Genomic DNA, 19,057 nt, shown 5'->3' on the forward strand with positions numbered 1-19,057 from the left:
AGGACGTAGTGGAGACTTCTGGCCCGAGAGGCTGGAAAATGTAACACGGAATTTCCTACAATCTCAGCTCCGCTTTCTCAGCGATCCGACCCGGGGCGGGAGCCTTGTTATTGTCACGTGGCCACGGGGGCGAAGCGCCCGGCAGGCCAATGGGCTCGCGCGGGCCTTGCCAGCCCCGCCCCTCGGCTCCGCCGCGCGGGGACTTGGCGCTCCGCCGCGGGGAGAAGGCGGAAAAGTTTCTTTTGCGGGCGAGGAGAGGCCTTGGCGCGCGGACGTTGCTCCCACTGCAACTCTGCCGCAGCTGGCCGTTCTTTTCGGTTTCCCTCTCGCTTCCCCGGGGCATGAAAGAGCTTTACTGCCAGGACTAAAAGAAAGGGGTTTACCTGGGAGCGTTAGAGGAGGGCGCGCGCACACGGCCCCGAGCGCGGGCGTCCACTCCCGACTGGAAGTTGGTGCCGGGCCCCGAGCGCGCGCCGGCGCGGAGCCCGGGTCAGAGCGAGAGACTGCAGGACCGCGATGGGCGCGCCGAGGCTCCGCGCACCCGCGGCGGCTCTGGGATTGCTGCTGTGCGCGGTGCTGGGATGCGCGGGCCCGGCCGAGGGCAGCGGCCGCGGGGCCCTGGGGCAGCCTTCTGGGGTCGGCGCAGAGCACCGGTGCCCCGTTCCGTGCCGCTGCCTCGGGGACCTCCTGGACTGCAGTCGCCAGCGGCTGTCGCGTCTGCCCGAGCCGCTCCCGCCCTGGGTCGCTCGGCTGTAAGTATTCTTCCTGAGGGCGGAGGGGGAGCCACTCGAGATTCGGGACTGCGGGCGAGGGGCCAGGATGCTCGGCGCGGAGCAGCTTTTTCCAGGGCACCTCCTCTTGGCCCAGGCCTCCAGCGGCCCTCCGCGGAGATGGAAAAGGAGCCGACCGGGCCTCAGTCTCCCTCCATCCCCCAGCGCCTGGCGGGCCGCGCAGGTGGGCCCTGAGTGCGCCCCACCCGGCCGCAGGTGGGCGAGGGGATGCAGCCGCTGACAACTCCCAGGGGCAGAATCGACGTCCTGCACCTGGAGCTCGCCAAGGGGGCTCAGATGCGCGCCCTGCCAGGCCGGGGCGGGAGAGTTGGCAACCTGCTGCCGCCCTGAGTTCGCAGTTCTCACTTTGAGAGGATGATCCCGGGGCTCAATAGTTTCTGACAGGTTCATGCCACTTTTCGCGTTCCCAACTAGTAATCGAACGCGCTCCTTTCGTTTGGGAAGCCCCCGCTACAGAGTTCGGTCACTGTCCAAGCTGTAGTGGACATCCTTTTGTTGTTCTTTATCCTGGGCTTAATTTCGCGTTAGTAAATTCCCCTCTTCGACCAAACTGTAAGAAGTTGGCAAGAGTGATCAATGGATAAGGAAGGGAAGGAACTAGAGATGTTTCAGAACCGAGAGCGTGCTATCTGTAGTTTCTCATCAGGTCCAGAAGGTTTAGGAGAGAGCGCTGGGTGCTGTTATGCAAGTGTTTGGATGCTAGTTGTGAAGTCCGAAAACCTGAAATCACTGCCAACTGCCAGAACGAGGAAGAAAATGTAGTTTAGGTCCAAATGTCATCTTATTCTCTCCCACTCTCGTTTTGTTAAAATTGGAAGCTTGGTGCAAAATGTAAACAGTCAAAACTTGTGTTTCTTTTTTTTCAAAGTAGCTATCCTGTTAAAATAACAAAAGTGCAGTCCATCCTTAATCCTTAGATTTGGCCGTAGCAGAATTGCAGTGGAAATTTGAAACTCTGGAAACAACTCTAGTCGACTGTCCTAACATCCAAATAATAGTGGTAGGAAGTTTGGTCAGGTAGTTTAAGAAATTGTGTTTTTAAATCACTGTGCTCATCAAAGTCTTTATTTGTGAATTGTAGAATTGTGGACCATCAAAAGCATATTCTTTGTGTTAATATGTCTTAGTTTAATAAAAAAAAGTAGAAGTAGAGAGTTTTAGATTGATATGTAATCTCTTATCATGGGATGTCTTGTTTAGTAGTTTTTATTACAATTGAAGAAGGAGATAAGCGCTTTAACCTAAAGCAGGAAGACTTTCAATTAGTTGTGGCTAATTCTGTTAAATTGCCTCTTGTGGAGGTCATGTTGCCTTATTCATGAGATGTGAATGGCTCTATTGACATCATATGGAACTGAACATTTGAATGACTGGAGGTGAACATGTATGAATAATAGAGGGATGAGAAAGAGAAAGAATACAGTGCTTCCTGGGGTGTGTTTAGAAATGCTCGAATCATTCACCAGATCTAACTTATTATTCAGTAGTTTCTCAATGTTAAGTGGCCTATCGGATCATGCCAGTGTGCAGTATATTTTTGTGTGTGTGTGAATGTCTCTTTTAAGAATTGGATGTCTTAAAAAAAAAACCTGTATTGCTCTTGATTAGAAGTTGAGTTAAACCAAAAGGGGTTTGATACCTATTCAAACATTGTCTTAAAAGTAGCTGACCTAATTAGGATTTTGTTTTGCAGATAATTTGGTGGCACACTAAAAACAAATTACAGTTTATTTGGTTAGCACAATCTTTAATTACATTTCCGCCAGCAGTAAATTGTCTTAATACAAGTCCACATTCCTTAAATGTATGCGAAAATAAGTTCCACTTGTACAAATAAGCACTACGCCTGTTGTCAGAAACCCTGCTGTGATCACTCATTGGACAGCTCTGTCATTCTTGTACTTGTGTGACTTTGTAGTTGTCACCAAACCATGTGGTCCAAATTCTTTATTGTAAATGTTTCTTTTGTTTGTGTCTGAAGCTCTAGAGGTCTCCTTTCTCCACCTTTGAAAGGAGCAGAAAAATACGTGGAATTGAGCTTTAACTTCTCTTTAGCTTGGTATTTGGAGCAGGAGGCATAAGATAGCTGCTTCTTAAATTTTACATAATTTGAAAAGCTTTTAAGTAGACTGTTTCCAGAGTTCAGAAATAAGTAGAAAAATGCATATTGTTCTTCCCCATATCTTAACTTCCTTTTCCTCAGGTAATTAAGAAAGTAAAAGTTCTCCTTAGGAATACTTCATGAGAGCCCTCTTCAGAAAAAGTTTGGTGTCTAGCTTTTGTTTCATTTGTTGAATTGGTAAGTTAAAAACTTAATCTATTTAATGTACGTGTGTATGTATTTCTTTCCAGTTTATTCAGTTGTAATTTATGGCCATAGGAATCCCATGTGTGAAAAGTTGAATTGTTTGACCTGTAAAATAGTCATATTGTAGTTAGTTCTCTTTTCAAAAAGGAACTTTTAATCCTTTAATGAAAGTGACTCTTAAAACAGTCACTATTTGCAGCGTTCCTTACAACTGCCTTTAAAAGCAGACTTGAGTTTACATCTAGAGTGTGTGCCTGCAAAGAGTTGGGAACCCAAAGAGGAGTGCTAGTTAGAATATGTTTACTTAGCCAAAAGAGGGAAAAGTTGCCCAATTATCAAGAAGAGTTTTAAGTATTATTAAAATCTCAATGGAATTTCAGAACTATTTGTCTTCTCACATAGAAAGCTTTGAGTTAGCTGGGCTCAGGCAAAAAAAAGTCTGAAAGGTACTTTCTGCTGGTGTGGCTTCTTTAGTGTCTGCCTGTTATAAATCCTCTGGTTCGTACCAAAATTGGGGCTCGGGTTAGGGGTATTAGTCCTTATGGTTTTCACAGCTGTTTTTCTATATTTTCCAGACTAAAACTTGAACATAGCAGGCTGATTTATGAGTCACTTTGGATCAGTGTCTTAAAACAGCTACAGCTTGGCTTTTTGTTTTTCAGCTTTCCAGATTTCTGCTGAATTAGCAGCTCTGCAGGCCCCAGTGGGATTGATTAAGAAGCTGTGCTGGATTTGCATTTTAAAATTTGACTTGGAAGTCAGATTTCCAAATGCTAAAAGGAAAAAAATGAGAGCTGGAACCAAATGTTGTATATTAATTATTTTCCATATATATTTATTTGCTTGCTAATATGCAGGAAAAGAGACTTCTCTCTATTGTGTAGAGTTTGGTTTGCAAGTGTTTGGCCAGCTGAGTTTTGGGTAAATAGTTCACACCTCCCTGCCTCGCCACCTTTCCCATTTATTAACCTCATTACAAAAAGTTTTTTAGGAAAGGTTTCTGAGGAAGATGTTCATTACTGGAACTCTAAAAACAAAGAATCTGCCTTCCTTATTGAATGTAATGGGGTTTAAGAAAACATCGACATTGTACAAGTTGAATTTGTTTTTAATGGTCTAGCCATAAAAAACAATACAAGGAGATTTAGGAAAATGTGGCATCCTTTAATCATTTCTGAAACATAAACTGTATTAAATCTAAATTTAGGTACATTAAAAGTTTCATGGCTTTAAGTATTTAGCAGTAAAAGTCACTTCAGGGGTGATTTTTTTTTTCTCCCCCATATAATGTGGTTTTAATAGTACACGCAGCTCTGGAATGGAAGTGTGTCACAATAACTGAAATATTTAAGGTTGCCAGCTCCTGCTTCTGGATCAGAAGTGAGGGGTCCCCAGCATGTGCCCTGTTCTCTGAAGGCACAGTTTCTCATTTTACAGGTCTTTTGTTGGCGATTTCATCCTGTTACTGGTCAGAAAAAAAAAAAAAAAAGTTAAAGCACGCAATCTTTTTATTTATTTATTTTTCCTCACGGGATTGCCCTGAGAAATAATCCTTAAAATGAAATGAAAAGTGGAATTTTCGTTTTTTCTAATCAAAAAGAAAATCACCTGTGTGAGCTGGAAATGCCAGATGGGTGCCCCCTTTCCACTGAACACTTGAAACAATAGGGGATGCAGTTGTAGGCTTAGTGCAACGTTCTTTAGTTGAGTGGGTCCAAATGAGCCTTTCTGTTGATTCAGGCTACCTCCCAGGTGAAGACCTCTTTTCCACGGTTGTTTTTTAAAGCCTGTGGGAAATCTGTGACTGTCTGGGGTGCTAAAAGCACACAGGTTTTGTCTGAATCCTAACGTGAGCCGTGGGGCCCATGGTTTCCTTGATGAACTCCAGATGGATGCGAGCTGGGCCGTGAGGGAAAGTGTCTGGTTCCAGCGTGGGGAGCATGCACAGCAGTGGTTGTAATTGCAGGATTTTTATAGTTTAAAGACTGTGCCAGATTTTTTTTCATGTTATAACTCTACCGGAACAAATCTGCTCATGTCTGTTACTGTCTGGTAGGTCTTTAGGCAAACATGTTTCAAATAAAACCTTTTGCAAAAATTTTTTTTTTCCTTTTAGGTGAAATAGAGAAATCCAGGTTTATTGACAAAACAAAAATTCAAAGACTGAAAGGATCTCTGATTTCTAATTGTTACCCTAATGGATGTGCACAAAGTAACACTGTGCGTCTCTGGATGTGATTTCTCTGCCTTTTTTTTTTTGTTGCGGGAGGCATGCTTATGTATTAATATACAGCAAATGGTTCCTGCTTTTCTCCAGTCAAGTCTGGTTATCTCTAACTTCGGTTATTCAAAAATCTTCACTTTTAAACACTGAAGGAATTAATCTAGGAAGGGTGGGTATGCCTCTTTCAGGGGGAGAGCTTTCAGCCATCCTGTTTGGCAGCCGGGTTTTCAGTAGCTGTTCAGCCATTTCATTTTCCTTAGACCAGTTTGAAGGCACTTAGTCAGTGTATTGACCAATATAACCAAGTGTGTGCCGGATTTTGTTTCACATTTTCATCCTCAATGCTGAGCTGACGTCCTAGCCTAGAATACTGCATACGTAGGAGTTCGATTGATGTCCTATGGAAATGGTTACTGAGTTATATTGAGTCTCTGAGTTAGAAGCAGGTTTGTTTTAATAATTGAAAAGAAATCTGATCACGGATTTCTGAACAGTCTACTTAACTTTGTTAGGTGGTTGATGTGGTTTAAATTATACATTATATTGAGATATTGAGATTTGGAGAATTCAGGAAAGCAGAGAGTTTGGGTTGTTTCCTACCTGCTCCACACACACACACACACACACACACACACACACACACACACACACCACACACCACACACAGCAGTACTTTAAATAATTTGGTGCCTTAACCCAGAGAAACAAATATGTGTGAAAAGGAATTTCTACTTTGTTTGATTGTAATAAGGACTCTGATGCTTAGTTTTGTGATAATAAAAAGGTTTCTTTAGAGGTTTTAGTTTCAGCAACCTGACTAATTAGCCACTTTTCATAAGCTATGACTTCATCATATCAAGTTGGAAGTGAGGAGTTGGTAGTGGATGGGGAGGGTGAAGTAAAACAACCAGTTCACAAAAGATCTGTTCACCCTGGACCAAAAACCATCTCCTAAAACATTTGCGGGCTTGGAGCATTTGAATCTGCCAGCCTCCTGAACTAACTTTGTCCTCAGAGTTTGTATTTTGGAGTTTGCCCTCTCGTTTATGGACAGGATGCACCAATTATTTCTTATGCTGTCGCTAGCGTTGAGAGAGAGTTCATAAATCCACTCTGTCTTGCACATCAGTAAGCACTATTAGTGATTTTTGGAAACTTACTTATAATTTTATTTTTGTTTTTTCATAGGGACTTAAGTCACAACAGATTGTCTTTCATCAAGGCAAGTTCGATGAGCCACCTTCACAGCCTTCGAGAAGTGTGAGTTCAGCTATTTTCTGCTTGAGGTTTGAATCAAATGTACTACCCATCACAGTATTTAATTGTAAAGAATGTTTGGGTTACAGTGAATTATTTAAAACTTTTAACTTGGGAGGGATCTTAATAATTTTATAAAGTTTTCACCTCTGTGGATTACAGATTGCATAATCTGCTTCTCTCTCTCTCTCTCTCTTTTTTTTTTGGCACTTATAGGAAACTGAACAACAATGAATTGGAGACCATTCCAAATCTAGGGCCAGTCTCAGCAAATATTACACTTCTCTCCTTGTAAGTGAACGTTAGGAGGGTTTTGAATGTATGTTTGCAGGGACTGGGTGGGGAACAGTTCCATATGGGCTAGAGAACAGATCTTACAAGCAAAATAAGCTTCCTTTAAACTGGTTGACTTGTTTCCTAGCCTCTCTCTTGCTCCTAAATTTTAAGTATCGTAACAAGAACACTTTACACTATGCTGTTATTGCTGCTGTGGCCTTCAAGACTCAGAGAAGCCGCCTTCACCCCACAGGGACATGTATTTGATTATGGTGGACTGAGACTTAAATTCTGGTGTCACTCAATGGTTGGCATGGGATCTGTGGATTCGGTATTACATAGTTCCTAGTGGAGAGTGACCGGAGTTATTTGGGGAGGAGAAATGGAGTTGGTAACGAAGCATTGAGGTATCCTCTTTTATCCTCTTTTATCCTCTGTTAAGTGTGGCGCCTGCAGTGGAAATCAAGGTCCAGAAACGTCAAATCAAAATATCGACTTGATACAGTTAAAATTCAGTAGGTCCTTGACGTTAGAAATATCATTGCATGTTATTTTGCAGTTCTGAGTTTTCAGATGAGAGTAAAATTGTGTTAAATTTTGTGTATTATTAGGGCAGATCACATGTTTATATTCATGCAGTGGAGATGTTTTGGAATAATTTTAACTTTTGGCCTTTAAAGACAGCATTTAGAATGAGCATGGTTTGATTTCTAAAATTAAATAGTCTACCACCTTAATCTTGAATAATTTAAAAATATATTTCAGCCACTAAGTTTAAAATGTTTTCCTCCTTTAAACAACTTAAGAAAAAAAGCACCATTGTTAGTTATATCTGGGAAAGGTGTTAGGAGGGTTGAAATTGTACAGTAAATTTCAGGAAAGCTGTTCAATTAATTACAGTGATCACTACCCGATTGCTTACATCTGGTGATTTATAGAGGTTTGTTTTTACTGAGGGCCCAGGTCAGCTAAGTCACGGGTACAGCCGCTGTGTCTGCTTTCCTCTGTTTGAATGAGAACTAAGTGACATTTGATACTGATGTGGTTTTTCCAAAGATCAGAAACAGAAAGGAATAAAAGAAAAAGCAGTTGGTATTTGACAAATAGGCACTGAATTTAAAAAAGGTTTTTATGCTAGCATTAATACCTGTTTTGGCTTTCCCAATTGCTTAAAATTTTGGAGTCTGAATGGAATACTGCTTTTGGTATCTTTAACATCTTTAGCTATTCTCATTTGACCACTGAGGCCTATTTAAATCCCAGGGAATGCCACTTCCTTGCCCTGCTGTCCTTGTCCTGTGTATTGGCAGATACTGTCAGCATGTTCAGGGGGTCTTGAGGGTCACTGCGTGATTCATGGCTGAGAGGGTCTGCAGTGAAGTTTTGGAATCTGGGTGGGATGAGGAAAACAATCTTCTCTTTGGCATGGTATAGAGGTGAAAGCGTAAGAACTTGTAAGGAAATTAGAAAGTTTGATCAGAAGTAAATAACCTAGTGATTTTTACACTTTAAAGCTGTAGTTTGTAATTAGAAAACTAGAAACCTTCAATATCTGAACTCTTCTCCATATTTTTGTTTGTGTTTCACTTTAGTGAGTGCTGAATAAACTTTACTGAACTCGAATAATCTCACTTTCTTCCCCTAGATTTGTCGTAGTATATCTAACCAGGGGTTGCTTTGTTCCTCTTATATAATGATAGATCCTATTTATTACCTAGATCACATAGACTCTCCAAAGAGTAATTTATGTCACGGGCCTGCTAATTCCATGTGCATAGTAAAAATTGTTTTTATATCTATGAAATATCTTGAAAAATTTACTTCTCTGGCTGTCCTTTTCTGTAAATGTTTTGTTTCTTCTGTAGGCTTCTTTGGATTTCGTAATACATAGTCATTGTTTCTAAAGCACTGTTAATTTCTGTCTTGTGTAGGGTAGACTGTTTTTGTTTATATAGAAGCACTTGAGAATAACCAGAGCCAAAAGTCAGTACTTAAATGCATTTCTGAAATTTCAAAAACAAAAAATTGTTAAACCACATAACATGGCTCAGATTAGAAATTTGCTGTAGCACCACAATTAAATCCCATATCTTTCCAAGTAGTTCCTGAGACTATTTGACTTCTGTCAAGATTTTTTTTTTGTACCATTTCTGCTCTGTGCGGTGAGGGCCCCTGCCAGCTGGATGGCCTGGATGCAGGGAAGACTGTACCTGGTAAGACCCTCCTCTTCTCTCAGCTGCAGGAGCCAACAACTAATATTAGGTCAATTGTCACCCATGGCCAGAGATGAATTCACTTAGGGACCAGTTCTGATAATGTCAGGGAAGCCTGGTAGAATGCCAACATCTTGGAATGAAGGTTGGATGAGCATTCAACTTCCCCATTAACAAAGCTCATCTCTGACCATGGGAACTTTCAGGAGGTAAAAGACCTGAACAGACTTGCTTTCCTTTGAATCCCACACAGCAGTAGCTCAGAAGTCAACTGGCACGCTGTGGGCAAAACATGGTTTGTGCTTTGTGTTTATTTTTCTTAATTTCCTAGCCACACATGGCAGGATGGTATATTTTAAGGGAAGAAGTGGAATAATTTTTGGAATGAACGTATCTTGTACTAAAACTGTTGACCTGGCACAAGCGAGTTGATTTTACCAGATGTGATAGTTCTGGCTTCTTGCATATTGCATGAGCTGCCCAACATTGGACATTTTTGAAACCTGTGACCTGAGTTAGGGCAGGTTTGAATCCATAAGTTATGTAACGTTACTGTTGAACAAGAGGCCTTATTGGTCATAAAATAGAGCTAGTTGGGTCTTGTCTTGACACTGATCGTTTATATGGTATCATCCAACATGCAGGTGCTTTGCCTGGTATCTTAGACTTGAAAAAGTTTACATGAAGGAATGTCAAAGGGATACCTAGATTACTGGTTAAAATGTAGATTTCCTGACCCCATCCCTAGAGATTCTGAATTAATGTGTTTGGGTGGGGCCCAAGTAAATCCATTTTAACACATCTACTTGAGATTCTGATTGGATATTACATACATATTTCTGAATTACTGAAGAGGCCAATTTGTCATAACCAGACAAGCCTTTTCTCATTATTATCTCGAAGGTAGAGCATTTCTCCCAAGTCCATCCTTTTCTTCATAACCTGTCATTTTTTCAGAGATGACAGTGTCATCCTTCTAGAGAGGTTATTACAAATATTGATCACTTTTGCCGGTGGGACCCCAACAGGTATGCTCCACTGCCATGGAAGTGATCTAAAGCAGAGTGAGGTGATTAGTTTTGCTATTGGAAAATGTCATTCTGGCTTTAGTGTGGAGAACGGCCTGGCAGTGGCAGGAGGGGGCTTAGAGGGGCCAGATAATGAGGAAGCCACCACAGTAGACCTGATGCGATGGTGGCCCTGTTGTCCCACAGTGCAGCTTCCGTCGAGTCAGTAGAACAGTGATTAAAAGCAAAGCTCAAGTTGGATGGCTTGCCATTAATAGCTGGCTCTTCTCTTTGGTAGTTTGTGCCCTTGGGCAAGGTACAGTCTGTCTGTGCTTCCTACTGTATAAAATGAGAATAATAATAGCACACACCTCATCAGGTTGTTGTGAGGATTGGGAGAGAGAATATAGTGAAACCTGCCTGGCATAGGCTGAGTGGTCAGTGGACATGAGCCACAGGCATGGGGATAACGGTCATTCATTCAAGGAAAATTTGTCAAAGAAACAAACAGTGCCAGGTTCTGTTTAGAGTGCTGGGGACACCACAATGAACAAAGCAGACAAAAAACTCCCTCTTATTCTGAAGCTGCTATCCGTGTGAGGGGTGAGAGAACAATAAGTAAACAAACTTTAAAAGAAAAGATAACTTCAGTTCTTGATAATGGCTGTGAAGGAAAAGAAAGGAGAGCGAAGGGATGGAGAGCTCGGTCGGCTGCCCTTTAGGATGGTCAGGAAGGCTGCTTTTTGAAGACTTACCAAATCCTGCTATGTGTTCGGTGCTATTCTAAGGCCAAAGTTCAACAGTGAACAAAACAGACAGAAATCCCTGCCTTCGTGGGGCTGACCGTCTCATGGAAGGAAAAAGACGGAGAGTAAAATAAATAAGAGATGGGACTTCTCCGGTGGTCCAGTGGTTAAGAATCCACCTTCCAATGCAGGGGACGCAGGTTTGATCCCTGGTCGGGGAACTAAGATCCCACATGCCACGGGACAACTAAGCCCGTGCGCCTCAACTGTAGAGCCCGCGTGCTGCAAACTACAGAGCCCACGCACTCTGGAGCCCGTGCGCCACAACTAGAGAGCCCACACGCCACAACTAGAGAGACGCCTGCACACTGCAATGAAGATCCCACGTGCCACAACTAAAGACCTAACACAGCCCAAAAAAAAAAAAAAAAAGAGATGTGATCAGAAGGAACTAAGTGCTAGGGAGAGAGGAGGTATAGGAGTATGTGTGGTGGAAGAGGGGGAGCAGTTTACAGTTTTAAATGGGGCTGAGGGGAGAGGCTCACTGGGAATGTGACACTTGAATTAGGGCCTGCAGGTGAGGGAGGGAGTCATGAGGAGCATCCTGGGGGTGGGGCTCATCTCCGTAAGCCTCCCCTGCCCTGTCCAGGCCCATTTTGCCTTGTATATCCAACTGTTACATGGCCATGAGATGATTTTGTTCATATTTTTCTCCCCTACTATGAGGCCTCTGGGGCTGACTCTTGTTTTCCCTAGTACTTAATGCAGGTTATATGGCATACAATCGGTGCTTAATTAGTATATGAATTGAATTAAGGAATATTTATGGAACAACCACACGCATTTAACATTATTTAGACAGATCTCCTCCTAGAGACTTAGTCTATAGAAGAGGCTAAAAATTTACAGTGGAGAAAATGCCTACCTATGTCTTAACCTGTGTTCAGCTGTGCATGCTTGGCAATAAACAAAATAAAAAATTATAGCAACAGCAATACCAATAATTAAAAGAAAGAATGGAAGAACACAAGAGAAGTAATTTAAGTAGCAAAAGGATTTAGCTCACCATTCTACCCAGCGAGCACATGCCCTGGAGTGTGTGTGAAATGAAAGTATGCAGGAAATAAAAGCCCCCTTTCCCATTTGCCTTTTGAAGTTTGTATATCTCAGACAACCGAGGATGACTTTGGTCTTCAGAGATAGATATATTTCCTAGCCCCTGTGCCTGATGTTCATGGGAACTACTTCATCAGGTCCTGAACTAAAAATTCAAAATACAGAACAACGACAACAACAAAACACGAAATTGATCTGTCCTAACACCAAAGGAAAAACTGGCCCTACAGGAATCACTGAGAGAGAGAGAAAGCGAACACATGTGTGCATAAAAAACCTTTGCTGGTGTTTTAAGGGTTTTTCAAGGGTGTATCAATGATAGATGATCTTCCCCCCTCCATGGGCTTTAGAACCTGAGTCTGCCTGAGATGTGGCGCCATCACACCATGGGAGATGCTTTGGGGATGCAGGAAGGTATGAGAGTCCTGCCTGCATCTCCTGCATGGGAGATGCTTTGGGGATGCAGGAAGGTGTGAGAGTGCTGCCTTCCATCAGAGGTCTGATCTGATTTATATGCTATGGAGAACAATCCTGGGTAGTAGGGAGTATTAGCAATTGCTGGAGCATGAACAGTAGTCATTGTAGAATTTGGAGAAGGGTGGTGACCTTTCTTTCTTCAGTTTTGAAACTCCTACAAGCGCAGTACCTGTGGTTCTCCCATGGCATTTGTCATACCTCCCACTCCAGGGTTGGACTCGTGTCTTACTGAGCTTTCTGTCGCCTCAGGAGCCCAGTCCAGTCTCTGGCACATAAGAGGTTCTCATTAAATATCTGAGCAGATGAGAGATCTCGGGCCCTTGTGCGGAAGTAGAGAGACCTGAGCTGGAAATGGGGCCCCCAGGTTTTTGTCTTGTTTCACGCTAATGACCTGTCTGACCTCAGGCAGAGCTAATGAACTCTGCTTTGTTTATCTGTAGGAACAGTGTAAGATGTCTGCCCGTCTATCTCATATGGTTCCGGTGAAGGATCAAGTGGCATATTGTACATGAAAGGGCTCCGGATGGCGTGAGCGACCACAGCTGGTGCTCATACAGTTGCAGTGGGCTGGGGGGAGGCACAGAGACTTGGGGGGGGGGGCGCACAGTGGATTCTCAAACAGGAGGGTCACAGGAGGAAGGCAGGATTTAGAAACATTATCCTGGTGGCAGTAGATGAGGGAGGAAGGAAGAACTTGGCATTTGGGGTGAGTTATCAGGAAAATTTTTGCTCTCTTCAAATAGTTCCAGAAGAATCAGTGAGCACTCAATTATAATTAATAAATGAACACCGTTTCTAGCCTGAGGGTTTATATAACTATAAGGTGGATTTGGAGCTGTTTAAAGTGCCCCCAGAACACCACCTACTATGTGCTGAGTGCTGGAGAACAAAGAAAAGTAGCACTTGGCCTCTGCCTTCCAGGGGCTTTGAATAAATATAATGGGCAGACAGACAATAAAGAATAAAGAGATACTCCAAGGAGGAGATGCCCTGGATAATAGAGGGAAGCAGAGGAGGGCTGTCCTTTCAATGTGTGTAGAGTGAGAGGGTGAGTGAGGTCTAGACTGGGAAGGAGATTTGGTTACACTGACAGGGATCAGCTTAGGTGTTTTACAGGTTTTGGGGGAGGAACTGACTTTTTTTTAAGCAGAGGAATGAAATAATTACATTTCAATTAAGCACCAAATCTGCTTCTCTCCTTTTTCTCAAGTAGTCATTTAACAGTGCTCATATTCAAAGTCAAGTGCCATAGACCACTCAGTAATGTGACTTTGATAATTAACAGTTATGACTTGCCAAATACCTGTTATCCATCCACCTTTAGAACCGTTCTGTGCTCTGAGCCTTGCTGTATGTTAGGGCCACACCTCCTTTTCCCACAAAAGGAAATTGGCCATGGCATGGGAGTCATGTGAGCGTGGGCTTCTGTTTTGCTGAAAGGAGTAGAGTTGAACTAATGACTAGAAGTCAGATCTGCAGTGTTCTGTTATCTGTGTACTGAACCCGACACCATGTCAAGTGGGAATTCCATCCAGAAGCATGCATTCTCATTACAGTCCCCAAATCAGACTAATGAAAAATCAGTTTGGGAGACTTAAGAGGCTATTGCCTGGTTGCTTGGCACAGAGTTTATTTAAATGATTCACCAAATTCTGCTTATAACTTTTAAAATACATTGTTATTTTAATAGCTCACAGCTCAGAAATAAAGCTGCATGTGGGAAAGGCAAGCATTTTTATATGTTCTCAAGTGATGGTAGAGCTAAGTAATTTTATAACCATGAGGTAAAGCTCAAAGGTAAAAACAAAGTTTTTTTTTAAACCAAAGCCTATATAAATCAGTATTTGAAAAGCAGTCACCAGTTTATCATGTAAATTAAGGAAATTAGGGAGACGCTTCACTCAAAATGAGAACTTAAGTTTCTGGGGAATCAGGGTTCTGATGAAGTGGAGACAAACGGTATCCCATCTTTACCCACATGTGGGTGTAGACGAGCCCAAGGAATTTGACCACCTTAACTGAAAAATTCATCCCCAACTGTGTGCTCTACAGATGAGAATAAATGGACTAGTGTCTTCATATGTGAAGGACATTGCATTCGAGGGCCACCACCTTCACCAGTACAAGCAAGCCAGACATTACTGTGTTTAATAGCAGTAAGCTCATGAAGCCCAAGTCTTACAGAACAAACACATAAACACCTTAATATGATAAGTTGTAATCTTTTATTGGATTTTAAAATGTTTATATGTGATTTGCACATAAGAGAGCTTACTGTACACAGAGCCGTATGTGTAATACTCTCTAAGTTTACCTTCACATTTAACCATAAACTGGTCCCCAAAATACACATTTGCTAGGTTTTTGAATTCTCAAGTTACAGTGGCTGTATTTGAAACAAATTTGTGATCGTGTCATGGCTCTTTAAACCCTTCAAGAATTTCCCATTGCTCTTAGATCAGGAGCAAAAATCCTTCTCAAGATAGACAATTCTCTGCGTGACCTGAGTCCTCCTTTCCTGTTAGCCTTCTCTAGAATCATTCCTTATTTCTAGGAATGTGCCAGCTTGTTCCTGCCTCAAGTCCCTTTGCCTAGAGTACTCACCCTCCCCCAGCTTTTGCTAATTCAGACTTACACATTTTCATATCTCCTTTATTTACAACGTCTATGTTGTTATCATAAATGCAATCCCATTTTCAGTTGTATATTTGTGATTCTTTAATGTCCACTTCCACCCCCAGAATGAAACATTATAAAAGCTGAGATCATGTCTGTTTTTGTCCCCGTTGTAACTCTGTCATGTAACTCAGCGTCTGGCATATGGTGGCCACTCAGTCCATGTTCGCTAAATGAATGACTGAGTCAGTTTCCCAGTCCAAATTAATACATGGTTAATTACAGAAGAGACTAGTCAGTTAACCTTTTTGTTCCTGCCTCTCTGTACACACTTACAATTGTTTTCATTAACAAAACTTTGTTCCAAGGTGGCAACATTCTTAGATTTGACTTGGTGACCCATTGGGCACCTTTCTTCAATGATGGCTCTTGGAGCCCATAAAATTGACCCCCAGTCCCTCGAACTTGACCTTCCAGTATAACTTGCCACAAGAAGTCCTGCATTACCAGTGTTTATCCTGAACCTACAGCATTTTCTCATCCTTTCCCTCAACTTCACGTTAGCCTTTTGTTGGCTGCTTTGAAGTATCAAATACAGCTCCTGCCAGAGACTTCTCTCTGCTTGTGAGGCTTGTGCTTCCAAGACAGACAAAACAATAATGTTACAGCAGTTGCTTTTCCTGACTGGGAGGCAAGATTCAACATGTGTCTCTGTCCTGGCCTAGTTACTTTTCCTCCTTCTCTCCCTTCTTTTACTGTCTGTGCTGTCCTCCATAGCCTAGAGGTATGGGCTCTAGTTGTTGGTTAGAGAGACCAGAACAATGAAACAGGGCTCTAACCAGCACCTCCCCTTTTCTGTCTGGCTGCAAGTTGCTTAAGTACTAAATTCAAAACATGAAAGAAAAGACAGTTATAAATATTAGCACCTCCTTTCTAGCACTTAAAGTCACCTTCCTGGCTGTCTCCCTTCCTCTCCAGAAAGCTTCAGCTGGTAGATAGAGCGGTCTCTAGAGTGAGGCTGAAGGCAGCATGAAATATTAAGGTAATATTCACTGCAGGTACCATTCAGCACAGGATAAACATGGTATACATTCTTGGACTGTCAGTTTTACAATGCACAAACCATTTTAAATTTTTTATAACAAAACAAACATACGGAGTTAGAATCAAAACGAGCATAATTTTTTTTGAAAAAAATAAGATGCTTTTGTACTTCATCACCAATGGCCATGTCATCCTGCATAAGGTATTGGCCTGGGAATAGAGGGCAGTACTCTTTAAAGATGAATGCATGTTTACAGAATCAGGACTCTCATCAGTTCATCGTATAAATCCCTCTTTTCTCTTATTCTCCTTCTCCTGTCAGTCTTGCTTTCACTTCCTCACCTCTGTCCTCATACAAGTATCAAGAAAAGGGTGAAGGGAGTTAGAAACAGTTTACTATATTATATAACTGGTCAGAACCCATGTCTTGTTAGTTTTGAGTGTCTGCATGCAATCCTTGTAACTTTGAATTGGAAGAGACATTTCTCACTGAAGGGAAGTTATGCAACCTCCCCTTGAGCCCTTCCGGGGACAAAAGCTCACTCCTGGGTGAGGTGCTGTTCCATTTGGAATAGTTCTAATTGCTGGGACTCTTTACTTGTTAAGCTGGGCTCTGCCTTTCTGCAGTTTCTGCCTATCGTCCTAGGTCTGTGCACCGGGGAGAACAACTTCAGTCTATTTTCCGCATCATAACATAATACTGACAAGTCTTAACCTGTAAGGTCTTCTTAAAGCTTTCTCTTCTCCTGGCTCAAGTTCCTGTTCCCATTTTCTATACGATGTGGGGTCTAGACCAGTGCGGTCCAGTAGTGCTTTCTGCGATAATGGAAATGTGTGCAGTCCACGGAGGTAGCCGCTGGACACATGGGGATTGAACACGTGAAATGTGGCTGGTGTGATGGAGGAATTAAGTTTTAAATTTCATTTAAATTTAAAGAGCCACATGTAGCCGGTGGCTATTATGCTGGACAGTGCAGGTCTAGACTCTGAAAGTCCTCCTGTCACCCTCGTCCTTTAGCATGACACTAAACTCCAGTGCCCAGAGCAAGATATTGAGATGTGGTCTAATGCAGAATATGGTGGACTGTGTCTCTTGACCAGAATATGGGATGTTAATGAAGCATAACATTATATTAGCTTTTTTTTTTTTTTAAAAAGGACGGATGGTGAGCATGTCCCATATATATTTTTTTTTAATTTTAACAATTTCATGTATCTTTATTGATTTATTTTATTTATTTATGGCTGTGTTGGGTCTTCGTTTCTGTGCGAGGGCTTTCTCTAGTTGCAGCAAGTGGGGGCCACTCTTCATCGCGGTGCACGGGCCTCTCATTATCGCGGCCTCTCTTGTTGCGGAGCACAGGCTCCAGACTCACAGGCTCAGTAATTGTGGCACACGGGCCTAGTTGCTCCGCGGCATGTGGGATCTTCCCAGACCAGGGCTCGAACCCGTGTCCCCTGCATTGGCAGGCAGATTCTCAACCACTGCGCCACCAGGGAAGCCCCATTATATTAGCTTTTTAAGGACCATGTTGTATTATTGGCACATACCAAGTTGCGGTCAGCCGAGATCCCCAAGTCTATTGTCATTCTCGCACGAATTGCTTCCAAATAGGCCTTTTTAAATGATTGATTAAAAATTCAAAGCACTGCCTTTCCCCAGTTTAATTTCTCTAGTTGCTTCTAGACCATCATTTTAGTATATTGAGAGGTTTGGGATCATATCATCCAACGGATGAGTTGCACTTGATTATTCACATCTCTATTCATATTCATACAAACGTTGACAGCACAAGGCCACAGGCAGCCTCAGTAGCAGACCACTTAGCATCTTCCCTAAAGGTCCATGCCAGTCTCTGAATAAAGACTAGGGATGCAGACTCACTTGTCTATGTGATCATCACCACCGCATGTTCCGTGTCTTATTCACAAGGACAAGTTAAGTACTTGGTGAGATCAAGACATTCTGTGTTTGTGATGTTCCTAGTCCATTGGTCTGTGGACATCAGAAAAATAAAATGACATTAATTTAGCCCGATGTGTTCATACAGGATTAATCCCCTGTATGAGAACTGTTTATTAATTTGAGGTTCAGAATAATGATGCCATGTTTTCTGGTTCATAGTGTCATCTTAAGGTAAAATTTACATAGGCTAATTCTTTGTTAGACTATCTAAGTTGAATGATGTTTCAATTTAAAAAATTACAATAACTTTTGTGAGGGAAGGTTTTTAGAGAAAAACTGGTCTTATTCGCTGATCAGATTCCCATTAAAGACGTCCTATCAGGCATGGTGGACTGAGCACATTTGCTTCACTCTGCTCCATCCTAGAACCCCCTTAAAATGAAAATAAAGGACTAAAGTGCACACCGACAGGAACAAAGAGAAAACAGGAGAGGAGACAGTCCAAATGAAAGATTTCATTAAAATCTTTCAAGCAAGCACACAAGTTGTAAATGATTTAGAGAGAGTGGAGTGAATCCCAAAAGAAGCAAACGCTTTTTTGCTGCAGAAGCTCAGGATGCTTCAGGAATTCAAAGTCGGTAAAGATAGGGATGCAGAGTAGGACTGGAAATGGGGGATTGGTGAAAACTCTTTTATAAGAAGCAGACCTCCAGGTTCCCCCTCCAAAACTTAAGGCCCAGTGACCGACCCTCCCTTGATGGAGGCAGAAAACTAGAAGTTTACTCTCTAGAGAGTTGAAACAAAGTCTCTGGAATTTGGGGCACAGGTCCAGCTGGGCAAGGGGTGGGGATTGAGGGCAGCATCTTCTGCAGTCAGGGAAATTAAGTCTGATCTGAATAGGAGGGTGACAGTCCTCCCCTCAGCTTATGTTCCTGTTCACCTTCCCAGACACTAGCAGTCAAGCTTATCCCCACCAGCCTGGAGGTTGGAGGATCTGAGCGATCAGACAGGTGCATGTGGATCCATCGTGAAACAGACACCCTGTGGTGAGACTCACCAGTCAGCAAGTCCTTACC

At 42.5% G+C, this 19,057-nt stretch overlaps 1 protein-coding gene across 2 annotated transcripts in view; it reads left to right on the top strand.

Moving 5' to 3' along the window:
* The first annotated feature begins 229 nt into the window (after positions 1 to 229).
* The window catches only part of LRIG3 (leucine rich repeats and immunoglobulin like domains 3), a 46,286-nt gene continuing 27,458 nt past the window's right edge, over positions 230 to 19,057 (top strand). For both annotated transcript variants that reach the window (XM_061206444.1, XM_061206445.1), the window contains exons 1-3: positions 230 to 752; positions 6,512 to 6,583; positions 6,797 to 6,871. In XM_061206444.1, coding sequence (XP_061062427.1) covers positions 517 to 752; positions 6,512 to 6,583; positions 6,797 to 6,871 — 383 coding nt within the window. In that variant the 5' untranslated portion in view covers positions 230 to 516. The remainder of the gene's footprint in view (positions 753 to 6,511; positions 6,584 to 6,796; positions 6,872 to 19,057) is intronic.

This window comes from Eubalaena glacialis, chromosome 11, assembly GCF_028564815.1.
Source record: "Eubalaena glacialis isolate mEubGla1 chromosome 11, mEubGla1.1.hap2.+ XY, whole genome shotgun sequence".
In the NCBI taxonomy this organism is placed as follows: Eukaryota; Metazoa; Chordata; class Mammalia; order Artiodactyla; family Balaenidae; genus Eubalaena; species Eubalaena glacialis.